We start from the raw sequence: 20,863 nt of genomic DNA on the forward strand, positions 1-20,863 counted from the left end.
AAAGTAAATAAATAAAATAAATAAACTTATTTTTTAAAAAAAGAAATAATACATTTAAGTAGGGGACCAAACATCCCAGTGTATACCTGCTGACCCAGCATAATAATTGATGGCATAAAACAAAAAAAAGAATATATGGTCAAGTCAAATATATATATAAGGGTGAACTTTATGGTATATGAATTATATCTCAATCAAAAGCTGTTATCAAAATGTGTGTGTGTGTGTGTGTGTGTGTGTATGTATACACACACACACACAGCTAAGTAAACCCTTATTCAAAGCCAACAAAGAACAAAGAATGCATGAAGAAGGGAGTATCCAAAATATTTTAAAATATTTAAAGGAATCTTTTTAACTGCCATGTCCATATGAAAATTATGTATATATTATTAAAATTCATTAAAATTGCTTCTTTAAGGACTTCTACTCAGAATTCTACTTCCTATTGTTATTTTAAAATATGTGTCATAACAAGCCAACAAAAAGTCATCTATTTATCTTTGACTAACCTAGCCTGGCTTTCCCCTATTAGCTCCTATTAGTTCAAACTGGTTCAGTTTTATCGAGCTTTTCAGTTAAAAGAAAGAGAAATATATAGTTTGCAAGAGCTGCAAGGTCCATAGATGTAACAAATCTAAATAGCACACACAGTCCAAACCCCTTCTGGTCATCAGGTGATGGGATCCTCTATGATCTTGGATAAAAACTGTAAATATAATTCGTGCAATCATTCATGGGACAAACATTTATGGATTATCTATTATGCTCCAAATCCTGGGCCAATTTTCTTCACACATCCTCAGCATTTTATCAGTTTTTGAATGTAACTCATGTTTTAGAACCAAGTCTGAATTATGACAGGATGACCACAGCAAGATATCAAAAGAATTCGCTTTTCAGAACAAAACAATTTTGTGCCCTAAGAATGAGCTCTCTCTCGTACAGGAGTCTCAGCACCGCCCAGTACCTGGTTCCCTGAACGAAGCCTCCTCCTGTTCAGCAAGGACGCCCCATCAGCAGCGAAGCTGCCTTCTTACCTGTATGGTGGTGTTGCCTCCTTCCAGCAGGGCGATGGCCAGGAGAATGCTTTCATGGAACACTCGATCGCTGGATGCGTTCATTATGAGGTCGATGACCAGATTGGAGGCCCCCTCCTTGTCAAGGTGGCACTGAACCTCAGCCAGGCTCATCTCCCCCCTGCTCATGGAGCTGGACCCGGAACCTCCCCCTAGGAAGACGGAACATTGCTCTTATCAACCACAATCAGAGCAGTTAACATTTATTGCACACTTAGCGCGTCCCAACACTTTGTGCCCTCAACACTTTAACGATACTATCTCTTTGAACCTTCTTAACAAGCACAAAGGAAGGTACTCGTTATTAGCACAGAGATGAAGTCACTTGTCCAAGGACACCCAGTGCAGCTTGGAAGTAACAGAGGTGGAACTTGAATGGAGGCGGGTAAGATGAAGGAAGAATAACACATTTCAAGCAAGAGACTTAAAGCCATCCGGTCAAGACTCTCCCTTACATTAAAATGCAGTGACCTGGGGCAGAATTATTAAGAACTGATCTGAGTTTAAGAGACAAACCGAACTTAAACACTTCTTAGAACTTAAACACTCTCAAGAAGCATAGCCTATAATGATCACTTCAGTCCTCTTTCTAAGAAACCCACCCTAGCCCCCAAACTCACCCTTTCACATACTTTGTATCCGTTCATTCATTCATTCAATAAATATTGACTCAGTGCTTGGCATGGAGCCAAGAGCTGGGGGTAGGGGAGTGAACCAAACAAAGTTCGCCTCCTCCCTGAGCTTCAGATGAGAAGAATATACTTAGGAAGAGATGGCCTGTGCCATTTAGTGGAACAGATTCCAATCAATCGTGTTTAGAAAGTGCCTATTTAAGAACTTGCACTATTATTGGTAAAACCCGAAATATTAATGTTCATGGGGAAATGGGGTGATCAATTAAAAAAAAAAACAAAAAAAAAAACCCCAGAAAATCATCTATCAGTCCCTCCCGGCAGAGTTCAATTCAAATGCCACATCCTTTACATTGCTTTCCTTGACCTTCTAGAATCTGTTACATTTATAGTACAAGGTAGACACTGGGTGTCACATCTTCTCTCCGACAGCTTCTCAAAGCAGAACCTGTCTCTGATGCATTTCCAAACCCCCCTCCTGATATCGCTCCGGAGCCTCACATGCTTGTTGAATGACTGCACTTCGGCGAGTAAAGAGAAATAGTTTGGAGATGTTGTGGGAAGAACTTCTGCTTGACGATCACTGGGAACGTTTGGATGAGAAGCTAAGGTCTGTCTCTGGGGTGCTCTGTGGGCAGATCCGCTCTACATTTCCATTTGGCGAGAAGCCCAAGATCCCTCCCCAGAGCCTGCCAGAATTAATTTATTAACCACTGCGTATCTCTGTGCCACCAGGCAGAGTCCACCAAGGACCGGAAGTGCTCAAGAGTCATCACCATAGCCCGGGAATTAGGCAACTCACATTTGTGCTTTGAGCACGGAACTACTGGCCCCTCTTAAAACCAACACCATCACCCACAGTTGAATTCAACGTTTTGGTAGCCTTTACCTGTAATTGTGCTTACAGTGTTTTGGGACTCCTTTCAGGATGTGTTTTTAAGCAATTCTTTACTGGTTTTTTTTTTTTTTTTTTTTTTTTTTGCAGAAACCTAAGACTTTGGGGAGGCACAAAGCTTGGGCATTAGAATTAGATTTAATTAATTTAAAGCAGCTTTACATTACAGACCAGCCACTAACAAGCTCCCCTTTCCTCTGTTCAACAGGGATGACAGCAGTCCCTACCAGATAGTGAGTAACTCGGAGGAGAAAAGGAGATAAAGAAGGCAAAATGCTTGGGAAAGCCCTCGGCTCAGTAAGTGTATAATAAATGGTGGCTTTCGCCTTCCTCACTGCCAACAGCATACTCATTTTATGGGAAAACATGAGTCCTCATGGCCACGAGAAAATGTGCGATAAAGTCAAGTTCATTGAGTCATTCAAGTATCACCAAGAGGGTTGCTGCATGGGAAAAAGGGGCAAAACGCTCAGCCAATATCTAACTGTAGGGAAACATTTTTAGACACCAATTTGATGGTAGACCAAAGACAAAACAAGCTGCTAAAATAATACACTTGCAACCCAAATGCATCTGTTAGAGGTCCAACCTGCTAATCAGAAACACGCAGCTCTTGCGTGGCACACTCAGTTCACACGTGCAGCTAATTAGCACACCACGTGGCCTACCTCCTCCCCCGGGCTTGCCGGGTCCTCCTGGTGACAGCGGGCCATTGCCAAAGCTGGTCAGGCTCTCTCTTCTTCCTGAAGGTCTGACGTTTCCATAGTAACGGTTGACCAAAATCTGCCTGAGGGCCTCACCCTTAATTCAAACAGGATAATGAAATCAGGTTCTGAATTTAACGCATGACTGAGCTACTAATATTAAAAAAAAAACAACACAGAGGTACTCAGTTATAATTGGCTCAGTCTCACTCAGTGAAAAAATAAACTATTAATAAGAGCATTTGGAAACTCTAAAGTTAACTTCTTCAGTGTTTTCTCAGGAAACCAGATCATAAAAAAGCAGCAATCTAAAATATTAAATATCTGAAAGTACTCTCTCACACAGTGATAAAGACAGAACATTAATCTCGGAGGGTAACTAACAGTAACAAAAAACAAAACGAAACAAAAGAAAACCCCTTTGGGATAAGCCAATAAAATTCAGACAAATTGAAAAATTCACAGGTCATCCCCACAGCAATATGAAAATGTTACTCCAACCAGAGCATTTATCCCAAGGTCTAAAGAAAATCTCAACATATCAGAGTAATAGAGTAAATAAAACAATAAGCTGAAAGTAAGCCTTTCTTACAGAAATAGTCAATGGGCCACAGAGTGAAGAAAAAATAATGCAAGAGAAAATAAATTTCTGGCAGAGATCAGATATATCAATCAAAAAATAGGCAGCATGGATAAAGTGACATTTGGGATTTGCTTTGAAGTAATATGGGAGGAGGGACTAGCTGAGTATAAATGAGACAAGACTGGGCATGAGTTGATAGTCAGAGAAGCTGAGTTATGAATGAGGGTTCTCGAAACTCTTCAAAATATGTATTTCGGATATTTTTAAACATTTCCATGATAAAAGCTTAAAAATACACATAAATATCAAAGGACTCCTGGGCAGGGGATATAACAAACTCTTTGCCACGATTCCAACCAAAAAAGAAAAAAACAAAAACACCGAACCAAAAAAACAACCTTGATTTATTCTCAAATACTACGCACGTTGGTAAAGCAGCACAAAGCAGTAGGATTTATTCTCAGCTCTATTCCTCGTGCAGTCTTGCTGAGGGACTCCCAGACCACCTCCCAATCTGGAAGTTTCTACCAGTTAAAGGATATATGGATTTCCCCTGGACGCCTTCTCAAGGACAAAGCAGTTAAATCCTGGAGTTCCTCTGGCACATCACTGAGAGGTTAGTGAGAAGTCTAGCAGAGAGAAGAGGTGCTGCAATACAGCAAGTCTCTAAAACAGAGACTCAGGAGTTCTTCTGAAGAGACCTACCACTGTAACGGGAGCCAGTAGAGCTTAAAGTGATTTGTGAAGAGGCTCTAAGAATAGGTCTGGAGACTTCAAGGAGGGTGTTTGCAAAACAAGATGGGAGGGAGAAGAGTGTCCTAAGGGTGGTGGGGAGGCAAGGGGCCCCCTGAGGGAGTTGGGACCAGGGAAGAAGTACGAAGGCAGAAAACTCGTTAGTTCAGTTGTCAAAATGATGTGAGGTCCCAGGGCCACACAGCCTGGCTTTTCTCCTTTGTTAAATGCATGCTGCCGGTCAGAATCCAGGGAAAAATGGAGAGATGGGGTAAACAGGAGAGAGAGAAGGGGGGAAGGCAGTCCTGATTTTTAAATGAAAGTTCAGGCATGAAAAGAAATCTCAATTTTCCTCTCTCCGTTCCATCCACAAATACGTCTCTCGTCGTAGTTAAGCAAGGGAGAATGCTTGTAACTAGGACGTGAAACTCATTTCGTACTTCGACCACCAGTAAATTCAAGATTCCGAGAGTACTTTCAGTGAAGAGGCTATTTGTGATCTTTAAAAATACTTTCAACGTAAGCTGTTTTCAGTATAATATTCTTTAATGGCTTAGGAAACCACATTTTGGTATAAAGATATAGCTTTGCACCAGTACAAACGTTATCAACACTCTCCAAAGCAGTCGTGGAGAGCATGGTGATTTTAAAAGGCTGACTCCATAAGAGAAACACAAATTTCAAAGGAATGGTCAAGAAAGCTGACTAAGAAAGAAAAGGGGGAAAGACAAGGTTACCTCCACGTTGAATGTAACAGTACATTAAATGCCATTTCCCTTTGTCAACACAGTGATGCATCTACTTGATTTTCTTTCTAAAGATACAGACTTTGAGTTCCCCCAGAACGGAGGGTTGGCAGGAAACCATCCCAGTTTTCTATGGGATCCTCTTGGGCACCACAAGAACATTGTTTGAGAAGTAAATGAGACCTGTAAGCTGCAGCCACAGAGAACAGCCAACACTGCCACTGTGGCAAGAACCTGGAAGACCACAGGGTTGATGGTCAAAGGCAGGTGACTGTCACCAGCCAACAAACATGCATCCTTTAAGGGAAGACTCAACCAGAGGCTTCACACTACGATTCCACCTAGGACTGGAGTGGCTCAGTTAGAGTTTCCTCTCCTCAGGGTTTTGAGGGTCTCATCAGCAAGACCCAGGTCAGTTTGCAATCAAGGAAGCAGGAAGTAGAGAAAGGAGCATATGCCGTCCGGGAACACGTGGACTCCAGGAACAGGAACTTCACATTTATGCAGCCTGGATGCCAACTGAAGTTACAAAGGGATCTCACATTACCATTTTGCCTCTCCTTGCACAGACAAACCCTAGCAGTTACCATAGCAACCGATGCATCAAATGGTACCTTTTCCCCCATAAGAGAATATCATAAAATGTGTTCATTATGGAAAACACACACACACACGCTCCACCCTACAAACTTTTAATTTTTTCCCTCTTAATTATAAGGTTTTTGGCACACATGCACCTCACCTTCACTCCACAAAAAATAAATTTTAAGGCAAGGGGAAAAAAGAGAACATGTGGGATTTGCTTTTTTAAAAAAAAAAAAACAAAAAAAACAAGATGAGATTCATTCCCTTTCTGAAAGAATAAAGACTGAAAATTTTAGGTAAAAAAAGGGACAGAAAGAGAAAATGCATAAGCCTTATTAAAAGTGATGCAAATCCCTAGTGTGAAAACTTAGGTTCAAGGAAAATTCTGTTTTTCTGAGCTCGTGGTTTAATTTAGGAAAAATTAAAATCTGCAGAGAAAAGCCTTCCTAATCATCTTGATATAAATTACTCAACAGCACTAAGCTGTTCACGACGTACTGGGCTGAGAAAGCTGATTGCAGAGAAGGAAAAGAAGTCACTTCCCAAAAAACATCACTTCTCCAGCTCTCATATTTGGCCATGCAGCCTTTTCTTCAAAAAGAATACTAGTTTTCCCCCAGCAGTTTACACCTACAACATGCAAACAAATATCAGATGTTTGTCTCTGGTAAAAAATTCTACATTCCACACACATGATTACCTAAGACTGAGAAAAGACAAAGGCAAAGAGTTTCATTTGCAGTTAAGTGTCAGGTGAAAATGGTGAAAAAGGCAGGTCAGTGACGTGGAGTCAGAAACCAAGCTCCTGCCTTGCAAGTCAGTTCAAACGAGTTTCATTCTGTCAATTAAACTCGTGGCTAATGAACTGTGTGGGAATATAGCCCAGCGTTGAACACAACACTAAGAGTTAAGATCGCAAAGGAGAGAAAGAGTGACCTTTGGGCTCCCAGGTTCCAGCCGCTTAAAAATCAGGTGCTTCAGAAAAGATTACCCTCTCACATGAGCAGTGAGCCTCTCACACCTTAGTCAGCACTAAGGCAGCACCTTGATTTAAAAATACCTTCCTTTTCCTACTCCGGTTGTCTGTCAAATCACCGCTGTGTCTCAGTCTGCAAGGCGACCCTGATCATTAACATCCCTTCTCAGAGTCCAGCCACCGTGCTAAGTGCTTCAAGGGCACAGCTCTGGAGAACAGTCATAAGGGATGGAGACGATTACCCGCATTCTACAGCAGGAGAAACTGAGGTTAAATAATGTGCCCCAAATCACACAGTGAGGGCCCGGCAAAGGCAGGCTTGAACCGGTTTCTAATTCCAAAGCTCATGCACTGGGGCAAATCAAACTTAGGGCACGAGAGACAGCTATGTGCCTTTACCAGCTACTTCTAAGACCCAGGACAGTTCTTGAAGGACCGGCAAGGATGGAAAAAACAGGAATGCAAGGTGCCCTTCATCAATGAACGGCAGGAGACATTGGAAGCTGGTGAGGAAGGGCTGAATGCCAACTTCCTAGAAGGGCTTCTTTGGTCGTAGTCTGAGAAAGCACAATCGCAAGAAACAGGAAAGGACTCGAGATGTGCTGGGACTGCTCAGGGACTGAAAGCACGTGAGTAGAACAAAGGTGCCCCAGGCACCCACTCATCTCAGACGAACATTCTCCAGGACACTGGTGAACACGATTTCAGGGCAGTACTCGCCACGACTGCCCGTTTCCTAACCCTATGACTTGTGAAATGGAGGGGAAGGCTGTCTCAGTAGGTCAACATCAGCATTTATAAACATTTACGCGTTAACACATGTAAAAGTCTTAGCATAGTGATCGGCATATGATAGGCACCCAGAAAACCAGGATATCTGGTATTTTCCAGAAATGGGTAACATGCAATCAGTGGTCAGCATGCTAACGATGTATGTAGCCTTCTAGGAAATGGTTTAGCAATGCATAACCAGCACCTTAAGAAAGAATCTACCTGTTGGCCTAGAAATTCCCCTTTTATGAATCTATACACATATGTACACACTTGTTCATTTCCTCATCAAAGGAAAACATTACAAAGTACTCGTTAATTTGTGGAACTTTAGCCAGTTGTTAACTTTCAAAGACTATCAAAGAAAATGCCTAGATATATTAAAGGACAAAAGCAGGGAAGAAAAGTTATACACTTGGAAGAACCTCAATGACAATGAAAGTGTATCTGTGTGTGTTGCCACACATTCTTACGTGTGCAGAAAGGGGGGCAGAAGAAAATATTAAATCAATGGCAGCTTTTATAGCTAGGTAGTGTAACTGTGAACATTTTTTCCATCATACTGTTTTTGTTTAGTATACTTTACCCATGATGATCATCCGTTACTTACAGAAAAAAAAAAAAAAAAAACAATTTGTTTTTAAGGCTACACTTAAGGAAAAAGCCACTCGAGGAGAAGAAGACAGGATGTGAAAAGCTGACTTGGTCGTTACTCGGGGATTGGCTGGGTGTAGTGCATGAACAGGTAGTTTACAGGTAGAGTCACCAGTCAGTTTCATTTCTGTAAGTGGCTGTGATTGGTCCTGAGCCAATCGATGCTACACCAATGACAACAGCAAGCACCACCATCCGTCTTTAGGTCACAGCCTGTGGCTGTGGACAGTGTTGTGGTCATTAGCTCCCAACACCCAGGACTACGTACCCTTTTATGGTCCTCCAGTTGCCTCAGGGGTGGACTCAGTTCAAGCTCCTGCTAAGCAGGCAGAAATTCCATTTAAGTACGTACAACACCAGGGAGACACTCCCATCTTCAGGATCAGCCACAAATAAAATACACGGAGCATGCGTACATAGCGAAGACTGACACAGAAGGAACACAGGCCTGTGTGTGGCTTTCCCCAGACAGATACCAATGCTCCATTACTTTGGATACCGCTTAACAACTCGCCCATCCCCGACCCTCGGGCACCGTTTAAAATGAACAGGCACATGACTAATAGTTTGGGCCAATATTATTTTTTGCACAGATTATGAAAAGGAACTTCAATGTTAGGTACATTTACATGAACCCAAAAGGGGTTATAATGCAAGACTCAACCGGGCAGGTCCTTATATGACTCACACATGCATTACTGCACAGCACATGCGTGAGGACATCAATGCATACACTTCCAAGCAGACACATACATGAGACCTCAGCTCTCCCCAGGCCACCAGCACACGGCATTCTAATCAAGGCTACTGATGCTGAAGAGCTCTGATTAGAATATTAGAGAATGATCACTACTAAGCATCCCCACTGGAACTCAGCTATTTGATAATCTGTTTCATTTCTAAGATCTCCTTTCAGATAAACTACACTTCATTTTAGCTTTGACTCCTGTGATTCTATAACTGTTTCTGAAAGTAAATTTTGATCCTTGGAAATATGCCTCCCCAAAAAGCTTCTCTGTAACTTTAGATGTCTTAATTAATTCTAGTCCCTCATTTAGCAAGCTGAGTTAGCGACAGGAAGAACAGAAACAGTGTACTGTGAAACTACAACTTTATCAGCAGCTTCACCAAAACTATACATGAATATCCAGAACTTCAAATTCACTTCATCTCTGCGCAGAACCCAGAGTTCTATTTTGTGTAACAGCAGAAAGGCCTGGACGTTCCAGCATTTCTCAACTGAACATTTCAAGACAGGGATGAACGGTTTTGTATGAAAAACCTTTGGAGAGTCACGTGCCCTGACCTGCAGGACCCCGTGGTTTAAGCTCCAGCAACTAAGAAGTTTCCTTCTACACCAAGAGCCACCCGATTACAGCAATGATCAGGTCCCAGCCAGACAAGAGACTTCCCTCCTGCACCTATCAGCGGGACAGACACTTCCCCAGAACAACTCACGCACTCAACCAGGAACACTGACAAACACCCATATTTGCTGGCGCTGCAAATACAGGTGAGCAGCACACACCTCGGTGGAGTTCTCAGAATCCGGAGCTTGGGGCAGCTAGTTGGGAGTAAAACGAAGCATGTTAGTTACAGCACGTGCATCTCATGGGCCACGAAGAAGTCCAGAGACCAACACTCAAGGACGAAACATGGAGGGCAAGATCAACGATGAGGTGACAGAGGTGCCACACGCACTGAAAGGGGCTTCAGCCACTGAGGGCAGGAGACACCCTCCCTTTTGAACTGAACTGAATGTGCTCGTGTTGGGAGAGACAACTGGCCTGAGATGGGGAAACAGATTTAAATTAAGGAAAGAAAAAAGTCTACCACTGATCAACTAGGAAGTACGCCTTAAAAAAACAAAACAAAAACGATGTCAAAGGAAGAACTACTGCACGTCTATGTTTTGTTCGTCCACAGAGAGGAAAAGCGATACAGCGTATCCCCACGGAGGCTCAGGGAGGGGAGAAGTGTGTGGGTAATGGCAACAGGGGCCTCAGGTGCAGCCCCCTCCCCGGAGGCCCGAAGCCCTTGCAAAGTCTGTACCACCACTCGCCATGGGTGGGTGTACCACCACTCGCCAAGCTTCTTCCATGGGCAGGTGCGTCCTCCTGGGTCTCTCCTTTCCCCACATCCCGGCCCTGAATCAGAGGGTAAGACCCGAGGCTCTAGCTCAGGGACTGAAAAAGCCTCTCTCCTCCAGCAGCTCTGGGAGGAGATAGGAAGGCTCCTGGCTGCAGGTTTACTTGGCTGGCCACTCGCCCCTCCACGTAGTTCCCTCAGGGCTCCAGGGCCTGGGGTCCCCGGCGCCACCCCACCATACCATGTAGACACCCCACTCCTCTGACTCCCCCTCAATTTCATTACACCCAACCCATATCTGAGAGACAAGATGATGGCCCCGAGGAAAATGAAAGGCAATTGCGAGGGTGCACGTGGCGGCTAAAAAGTCCACAGTTCCACGTGGCGGCAGCACCACAAATCTGTCCACCAAAGGGCACAGGCTTGGAGGAAGGACTGACATCAGATGTAACCGCCAGACCGCACCCTGGGCTGCCCCGGACCAAAGTCACGCAGCGGGCACGGCTGGCTGGTTCAAGGTGCGGTCTGGGGCCATGGAACGAAGCCAAGGCTCACGCTGCAACTAAGTGACCTTGGCCTCCTTCGGCGGGGCTCCAGCGACACAGCACACCTCTCGGGAGGCCAAAGCGTGACTGTCAGGTGTGAGCCAGCGCAGGTGCTGCAAGCACGAGGTGGGGAGGCTGGAAGCTGTGAAATCTGGCGGGGTCTCAACCCAGCTCAACGCTTGATACCCCTTTTCATGGTTTGATCCCCAAGACAGAAGAAAGTGCTCTTCATATAAGACTGTTATTATGTAACCTAATGATTTCTTTTTTTTTTTTTTTTTTCTATTTGCCAACAGGTAAAATGAAGTAAAGATACAGTGGCTCTCTTTAAGCACAAAGATTAAACTAATTTAAGAAGGACAAGGAGCCATAGGTGGGGTGTTGCTCACTCGATTCCGGACAGAAGAGCTTTCAGACCTGAGTGCAGCTCCACTAGCCTCAGGGAGAAAATTTCCCTCCGATGTGCTTCGCTTCCTGTTGGGGTCGGGAAGCACAGAGTGGTAGCGAGGACTTGAGTGTGGCAAGGAAAATAAAACCAGAGCTCAGGCGTATGTGTTTTCCAGATAATATAAATAATATCACGATCCAAGAACGCACTTTAACTCTATCCTTACATCCTGTATGCTTTAGGCTAAAGAATTGAAACTGTGCAAACACTCGTGCCATCTACTCTTAGTGCAAAAAGGACACAAAAGAGAAAGTAGAATTAAAGCAACTTCCCATGCATTTTAGAGCAGTCAGAGATACAGATGGGAAAAAGTACTATCTTTTACAATTTGCTTTGGCCACATTTCACCAACATAGCCTTTATACTGATTCTGTATGATCAGAACCAAAGAATTATAGGCAGGCATTGACTGTAGGAACCTACAGAGCTATCCTCTTACTCCCTTGCCCATCAAAATAAAAGTTAAAGAAAAAGAAGAAGATGGAATGGAAGGAAGTAGCGTGTCTTTTTAAAATTCTCTTGTCTGAGATCTCTTTGTCCAAAGAAGCATCTTGAATTCTTTCGGAACGTTCATGGGTAGTATACAGCTATTTCTTACACACTCAGAGATCAGTCGTTTCTGATATGTTTTATGACTGTACTGACACTCTATTGCCTCCCTCAACTGCTGTCATGTTAGTTTTCGTTTAATTTTTAAAACAAAAATTACAGTTAATGACCTTTTCCCCTAGAACATTACAGAAAGACTTTTGAGACAACAGAAAATTTTTTGCTGCTTCAGGAATCACTATTTAAACAGAAGGACAATTTTTTAACGCTATCCATTCAGGAAACAGAATGGAAAAAGTGACAGCAGTGGAAAGGTATCATGCGACCGTGGCTCATGCAGGCACCGGTGCTCTGTGTGACCCTCGGCCAGTCACTGAACCTCTCTGGGCTTCCACTTCCTGACCTGTAGTTCAAGGAGACTGGAGCTTATTATTTAGGATTCCTTTCCAGCTAAAACATTAAGTAATGCTTGGTATATTTTCAGTAAACTTCATTTCGTAATATCTAACAGGTAAGTTCTCTAAATAATACAACACAATAGGACATAAAATGATTTCAGGCATGGAAAAGGCCAAACCAAGCCTGGCGTATAATTTGGTAAAATAACCAATGGCCTTTACCAGCGCTTCTTCCTATGAGGATTTCACCTGTATTTCCGGGAGGATAGGCTCTTTTATGGCAGTAAGCCACACTTTTGAAAAAGATAAGCATATTAATAAGCTATATATGTTCAAATCAGATAACAGCTACAAAAATACAATATATATTATCCGAAGCAAAAGATAATTTTGGTAAATGAATGAACTGATTTTCTCAAGCTATTTTTATTATCAAAGTAACTTTTTTTTTTTTTTTTTTTTTTTTTTAACATGAAAGGTCATTCTCAGTGACCACATAGTAAGGGAGACTATTCTGAGAAAATGAGTATTTCTGCATTTCCCAGGTCTTGTCTTCCACCACCTCATCCCAGGATTGGCCACTATAATCAGATGCTGACACCTCCAGTCAAGGTGAAGTCTCCCCAAATGAACAGGTGACTGGCAGTGATCCTACGCTGCCTGGTTTTGAACTTGGAAACCAACTATTACCCTCTATTGCCTCTGCATATTTCTTCTTGGATCTTATGTCTTCTCAGTGCTTTTAGACAAGGCCAGCAAAATCAAACTTCACAGGAAAAAGATTTCAAATGACTGGCTTTGAAACAGAAATTCAAAATGAACCTCAAGTCACAGAATCCCAAGTGTCCTTCCCAGATGAGGCCACGAATCAGGTCATCGTAACTACGGCACTTGAGTAGTAACTAGATTCGTGCAGATAAGATGCTAAAACACTCGCTTTCTATACATCATGTACCTAACATTTTATCCGGGGATGGATTTCTACTACAAATGAAGGAGATTATACTTTGCCATTCTTAAAAGAAACCCACAGACTTCTGAGGGTTCCTATTTGTGGTGTGTGTACAATGGCACATCCTCACATACATACATACTGTATATACATACATATACACATCCGTTTCATGTGTGCCTATTACAGGCCAACACAGAGCACAGCCACTTAAAACACCCTGTTTCCTGCTGCCATCAACATGAATCCTTCTCCCCTGGGCTTCTAGAATTTTCCTTTGAAATAAGATGTCTCCTTCCATGGACCACCCCTAGCAGAGGTTGAATACAGTTCAAGAAATGAGACTGTACTATAGATCTAATTATCAGCACAGCAAAGAGAATTTACCATCTCCAATCCCCTGAATCAGCCTTCAGTTTCTTTCACCCACTCCATCTCAGAGGAGGGGAAAAAATAAACAAACAGCGAATGGCCTTGCAAATATGTTTGCTGGGTCCTGGCCTTCATGAGCCTTTGAAAACCCACATTAAGAGAACAGAATGCTTGAAAGAAAATTGAGCTAAAATAGAAGTTACCTAACATTTCAGCGAGGGCAATTTTAAATCTTCACATTTGCTAACACAATGCCGTTTACTAATGGCATTTGTTTCTAGAAACAAAGTAAGAAAGAAACATTATCTAGTTCCAGCGATGACGTTTCACCTGGATCTTATAGAACAAGTTCACCGGAACCCAAAAGGAAAATTCATTTTTAAAAACCACATTCTGACTTGACTGAATTATACAACCTCCGTCATTATGGAATCATCTCAGCATTTAAAAAAAAAAGAAAAAAAGAGAAAGAAAAAAAACTTCCCCAGATTCTGCAATAGCTTCTGTATGCTCTGACTTGAGCTCACTTGCTCTATGGCTGCCAGTGTCTAACAGTAAACAGCCCCGCTGCATTTATTGGCAATTACTGCTGAAGGTCACACATCAGCAGTGAGCCTAAATTCCAGGAAAAAAAGAAGCTCTTATGTAACTGCCGCCTGAATGTTGGCAGGTGCCCAACCCAGCAGTTCACAGCAATGTAAAAAAGTAGGACACCTCCACCCTGGGTTGGATGTCATGAGAACGCCCCCTGAAGGTGAAACAGAATAATTCTTGGGTTTGTCTTCTCTGTTTTCTCCCCCCTGAATTTTACTGGCAGTGGCCTCCTTTGCTTGCAGAAGCAGCTCTCGGTGGCAGAAGCTGAGAGAACTCAATATATAGGCAGATACAGGCAGGCTGCTGCTGCCACCCTAACAAGTGGGAACACCAATCCCACTTGCTTTTTTGTTGCAGTGCAAGGAGCTGAAGTTGCCAGCTGCCGCTAGTGGCTCTGGAGAGGTCAGGGTTCCAAGCGAGAGTGATTAAATGGGGATCATATCTCCAATAGGAAGAAATGCAGCATGTCCACTGAGCTACAGCACACACTTTCTAAACACGCCCTGCTTTCCAAAGACGCACACGTGAAAATGAGGTAGGTTACTGTTCTGCCCACCGCCTCGGCCTGAAGTTTGAGTGCTGCATCAAAATCATCCCTTTGTTTAGTCCAGAAATTTACAGTTTAGGAAAGTGACAAACACGCTCACCTGCCAGGGGTCCTCACGGTGTGACCTGACCTCCTAAGCTGCTACCTGACCTCCCTGCTCAGGTACAAGTCCCTAAGTTACACGGTCTCATGACCCCAAGTACTTCACCTTCCTATATTTCTCATGGTTGATGGCTGTCATTTAACATAAATTTGGATTACTGTCTGTCACCTCCACAGAACCGTGAACTCCAGAAGGGCAGACACTGCGCCTATTTGGACCCAACTCCCCTAGTCAACGTGCCTGGGATGGAACAGGCACTCAGGTATTAGTCATATGAACAAATGTCTCAAGCAGCAATCAGTGTCTGTTTAAAGCCAAGAATGGGTAGATGAGGGAACTTTCTGGGCCGACAGAAACAGTCCCCATCTTGATTTGTGTGTGTCTATAGGTAACAATTCGTCAAGATACAAACTGAAGAATAAGCTGAATGGACACTAATGGAAGCAGCTCCCCACCCTTCTCCCCTCATCTGTCCTCCCCCTGCCCCCTAAGGAAAAGGTAAAATCAGGGGGTAAGGATGGAGACCCTGCCTATTTGCAAAAACTGATAATAATAATAATAATAAAGAAAAGAAAGAAAACCCTCCTTTTCCTGGTTTCAAATGAAATTCTACTCCAGAAGACAGCTGGGAAGGCTCCCACCATGCACTTTTCTTGCAGGGACTCTGATTCTGTCCTCACTTCACCCTCTTTTCTCAGAGCACAGACAGAGACTCGGACGATGCTGTGCTTTTTTTCCAAGCCGTTCACTGCACATCTCCTCTCTCACGATGCTCAACAGGCCTTTATCACTGAAGAGTGGTGGTCCTTCCCCAACCTAGGGACCATGGCTCTCCAGATATGCCGTACCCTGCTCAGGGGCTATTCCCCAGCACGTTTCAAGGTTGAAGTGCTGGTTTGCAATTTAGGTGGGAGGCCTTGCCCGTACCACAGGCCAGCGTGAACTCTCATTAAGTTTCTTAATGGAGTTTCTGCAGAACTCCAGCTGTGGGCTGCTGGTTTTCACCCGCACACGTGGACAAAAGGCTTGGTGGGAGAGAAACCTCAGGAGCTGCGGCTGTTTCCAGAACAGCCATGGATAATAAAGGCCAATCAGGCATCTCTGCTTAGAGGGCCAGAGCCGACAGCCCGAGGGCCTGTGTTGGTGCTCCAGGGCTCTGAGGGCTGCCAGGGATAACAACGGAGAGGGGATCCACAGTTGCTTCCTCAGGGAATTTTCAAAGAATCCAAGTGGCTGCCAGAACATTCTCCTTTTATAAACAGACAGTATTCTATTTCCTAGTGTATAATTATAAACACACCTGCTCCAACTGTGGAATCTTTCCATAAGCGAGCAATAAACTCCCAGCCAGGAGACCCAAGTTCTATCTTGAGCAAGCAAACACATCAAATGATTACTATGGTGCAAAACAGTATATTAATAACACTGCAGACTCCGATTAGGGAAGGTTTTCCTTTCCTGGCTTAATTTGTCTTTAAGCAAATAGAAACTCAACCTCAATATTTCAGAGGAAAAATTCAAATGAGAGAGGCATTTACAACTCTAGGGAGAAACAAGAGTGTCGAAGGGTGCCAACATGAAAATTCAGCATTAGACGTTTTGCTGGCATACAAATAACCCGGAAGACAGAAGACCAAACAGGAAGTAGCAAAAATCACCGTAGTTAAAGTAGTTAAACCCTTGTACAACCTTTTGTTTTTCTCACCCTCTATTCATCCCAGAGAAGCACAGCCTCCTCACCTGTTCATGCTGACCGATTTAAGGGAAAGTCTGCACTTACAGAATCTACCATGGCTGAACAGTAAGCGCTCCAGGCCAGCAGCTGAGCCAGCAGTACTAGTTCTGCTTTAGCCGCTATCTAGCTGTGTGAGCTAAGACCACTCACTTAACCTCTCTGAGCTCCATTCCTGAGGGGACTGGACCAAATTCATAACCACTCGTGTCGCTTTCAGTTTTAAGTCTGTGATTCAAACTCTCCTTAGGTACATCTGAACCATCTCTTAGTATTTCTGAAATTATGGTGGTAGATATTAGAGCAGGCCTCATATTCTATTTGGTAGCTCTATCCCACCAAAATAAGGTATTAATCGCTCTACCAAAAGAATGAACAGATACCTAAAGAAGCAGACCAGAAAATTAATTTTTAAAAGTCAGATAAAATTTTTTTCCAGTCTGCTTCAATTTACTAAGCAATTAAACTCCCTCAATTATACACATTAATTCCCCTCATTAATCCTTTCTATTATCGTTTACCAAACATGTATCACATCCTACAGATACGGCAAGAAATGTTGAAAAATACTCATAGGAGAGAAAATATTTAAGACACCCTCAAATCCCAAACAGAATGGCCACTCATCAGTCTCCAGGGTCATTCTGGGTAAATGAAACTAATTTGATACATAAGTATAGAAACCATCAGATGACATTTCAATTTCTCGATCTCTAGTTGGTTTTCCTAGAAGAGAAGCCAGGGATATTGTACATTCCTAATCCCACCACAAGCCAGCAGCTGGAAAGTCTCAACTAGGGCTGTGGAATTTGCACTGCACTTTGACAAAATTTTACATGACCCCTCACACTTAACACTTCCAACATGTAGGCCAAGAGAGCAGTGGTTTGGTTTTTCTTTGACTACTTCCAAACTATACCAATGTAGTTATTGCTTTTTGCATGGGTGCTTCACATATGGACAGAAAAGCTCCTCATGGTAATATCAACACTCAGTTTCAGAGATATGTTAATAGCCAGTGTCAACCACAAATTCAGTTGAGATTCTAGACAGTGAAGGATTGAAATCTTATCACAGCTTAGAAAATCTTTATCTAGACTCAGATGGGATCTCCAAAGACAAATGGCAAACAAACTCATGGGAAATGCTAACACAAACACAAAGGACTCGACTCACTCCCAGAGGCAACACTACACAAAGTCAGATACTAGACGCTGCAGAGACTAGGGGACAGATCACAGAGTTCACTGGAAGAGGGTCATGGAAACATCACCATGGGACACTTAAAAAAAAAAAATGAAATTAGGACCTCTGCATTATCCAATTCATCAATGGAAATCAGCTGGAAAAGAAAAAAAGGGGGGGGGGGAGAAAAAGAAGGAAGTGTTAGAAAAGGAAATACAAGCGAGCTAAGTGTTAGAAACTTTGTCATTGTAATCTTATCACTGACTCAGGTTGAAGCATCTTTAGAACGTGACCATCTTAAGAGGTGCAGGCATTCAGGACACCACCGCACCTCACCCTGACATCTGCTCTGCAATGTTCTGCTCCGGAACAGAACGGGCAGGGTGCTGCCACCCTTTGCTCACATGCCAGGTATCAAACCTCGCAGGTCACTTAACCAAGAGCCCAGGACAGCACCTTTGCACTCTCTTGTAGAGAGAACCCTTGAACTGAGCTGTGGGCAAGGGCAAGTTCCCCGATCAAGAACCATGTCCTTTCAGAAGAGGATGGCAAGGAGTAGAGCCAAAGGCTAAACTCTGAGCAACTCAGCTTAGGACAAAATTCTTTCTTTGGACTCATCTTCCCATTCAGTGGGGGAGGGGGGAGTCTTCGGTCCGAACTATCGCTGGGCTAAATCAGATCCAACTTCAATTTAAGTAGTAAGACCAACATATCCCAAGCCCAGAAGCTCCGACTCCTGATACTGTTGATGATTAAAGAGAACAGATTTCCCCCAAGGTGATTAGCACCTACCCAAGTGATAGTAGTAACAAGTAAATGATTTATTAGCATCAAGTTCAAGAAAAAGAAAAAACAAAAGCATTAATCACAATTATGCTTGTTTAATGATAGATGCGTGATCCTCAAAATGTACTAAATATTATGTTTCATTAATATTTAGTACATTTTGCAAATTTAAACTCCTATTAGAAACACTGGTAGCTGGAAATGTTAATAGTTTATTCACCTAGAGAAAAGGAGCAGCGGTAATTAACAGGGGACTGACAGTTCGTATGAAATGAAAACCCTGACATTACTTAAGGTCAAAAACTCTCTAGTAGTATAACAGCTACTGTTATTCAGAAGAAAAAAATGGACTTTAAATAAATTGAGATACACTTTCACATTAATTGTCGGCCTCTGAATTTCTTTCCAAATCCCTGTGACTAAAAAGTAGCTTAATAAAAATCCTACAGTAGATAACAGAGTAGCCAATATATAAAATAATTATGCTTTCTTTTCAAGCAGGCTCTAAGAGCTTAAAGATGTTCTACGAGTTATACAGAGATTCAGGTTAAATTTTAGAGATATTTAGCCACGGGAGGTTATTTTTTTTAATGGTTTAATCTGTAGATTAAAAGCAGAGTTTAGTAGGCATTGCACACACAGAATGGTTGCAAAGTCCTGATTTTAAAGTTTATTAACTATGAATACATTGGATAGAAAAACACACGAATCACACAAAAATGTATCCCATCGTTATTTTGGTGATCCTTTTAAATATCCCTTTATTTTATATTTACCACTCTTTGGTAAATATTGCTGGCCCTTTGCATTTTAGAGACACAATAGTAAAAGATGATTTCTTTAATTCCTAAATGATCATGATTAAATTTTGTGACCATCTTCTTTGTCCAGCCCTTACCTTTCCATCATATGTCATAGTTCTTGGATGGGCACATCTTAGGCAATGGACCAAGACAAGTGGACTGACCACTGGCTTCTCACAGATCTGACTCCTAGGGCCTGACACAAACCACAGGTGATGCCAGAGCCCAGTGGACCAGATCCATGACCATGAAGACTCAGGGGAGGGCAGGGAGAAGAACAGCCCTGGACATCCCAGGAGGGTGTTAGTCATGGGACAAGTTCCACTTAAGAAGCAACTAATAGAAAAATTGGGCCAAGAAGACAGAAATGGCATTCACACTTGCCCTTGTGTCCCAAGCACCCAGTCCAAAGCACACCTCATTTATTTTATCAACTAACGCCCACGGGTTTGCCTAAGAAAGGTTATTTCTTTTGCTCTGGGTTCCTTCCACCCTTGAAAGAGTCAGCCTGTCCCATATGTCATGCTTCTTTAGTCAAACAGGGGCAGCCAATAAACCATCAAAGGCATTTTCCAAAAGCCTCAGTGAAACTGGACAAAGTGGATACCAACAACCAAACTGGAAGAAAGAGAAATCGTTTAACACCCTCCACCCCCTTTTAAAGTGAATGGTTAAGGAGCCTTTTTCAGCAGTCAGAGCCGGGGGCCAGAAGCTTGGCACACACGTGCTGTCGGTCGGGAGCTGCTGACTAGCACGGGTTTCCAGAATGTCTTCCTTGGTTGCAGAGCATTTCCCATACTTGCTTATAGTACTTACACTTTCAACAAGGGGGATGACAGCTCCAATCAGACTGGAAAGAAATGTCATCCTGCCTCCATGCCTCTATCTGCTAGGGTATGACTAATTTCTTCACCAGCTGAAAAGGGATTTGAGCTACAGCCTAAGGACCTCTTCTCAACTCTGATAACTCTTTGAGAGTGACCTCCATCTACTGCCCTCTTGAAGCCCTGGCTCTGTCACTCTCCATGAGCTTTCTCACAGGCAGTGGTACAACATCTCAGGTCTGCTGTCTCCCGGGGGCCGTGACAGTGTTCTCCCTGTTGGCACTACTGGGTAGTGAAAGGGAGCAGGGAAGCACACCTCTACACGGCCCCAAAGACCCCGGTGTACTTTTCTGTCCAGCAGCAGACAATCGACCAACTCCTAGTACTTCTACTTTCCATGTTATAAAAAGAAAACTTACGAGACATAAAAGTATAATCACAATTTGCAAAATTCACTGGAGTTGAGACACAAAGTTTACCTGAAGTACCTTGGGTATAGAAAGAAACAGCTATTCTCAAGAAGAGAAAATTGTGGTCTCCACATTTTAAAAGCAAGTTCTCTGCACCAAAGGTGCTAATC

General features: G+C 43.0%; 1 protein-coding gene across 2 annotated transcripts in view; it reads right to left on the reverse strand.

Annotated features, from left to right (window-relative positions):
• Positions 1-20,863, reverse strand: part of ITPR1 (inositol 1,4,5-trisphosphate receptor type 1) — a 321,127-nt gene that overhangs the window by 100,561 nt on the left and 199,703 nt on the right. For both annotated transcript variants that reach the window (XM_068559286.1, XM_068559285.1), the window contains exons 40-41: positions 3,275-3,407; positions 1,041-1,231 (exon numbers count right to left, since the gene is read on the reverse strand). In XM_068559286.1, the coding sequence (XP_068415387.1) occupies positions 1,041-1,231; positions 3,275-3,407 (324 nt within the window). The remainder of the gene's footprint in view (positions 1-1,040; positions 1,232-3,274; positions 3,408-20,863) is intronic.

Source organism: Eschrichtius robustus, chromosome 12 (assembly GCF_028021215.1).
Source record: "Eschrichtius robustus isolate mEscRob2 chromosome 12, mEscRob2.pri, whole genome shotgun sequence".
Classification (NCBI taxonomy): domain Eukaryota; kingdom Metazoa; phylum Chordata; class Mammalia; order Artiodactyla; family Eschrichtiidae; genus Eschrichtius; species Eschrichtius robustus.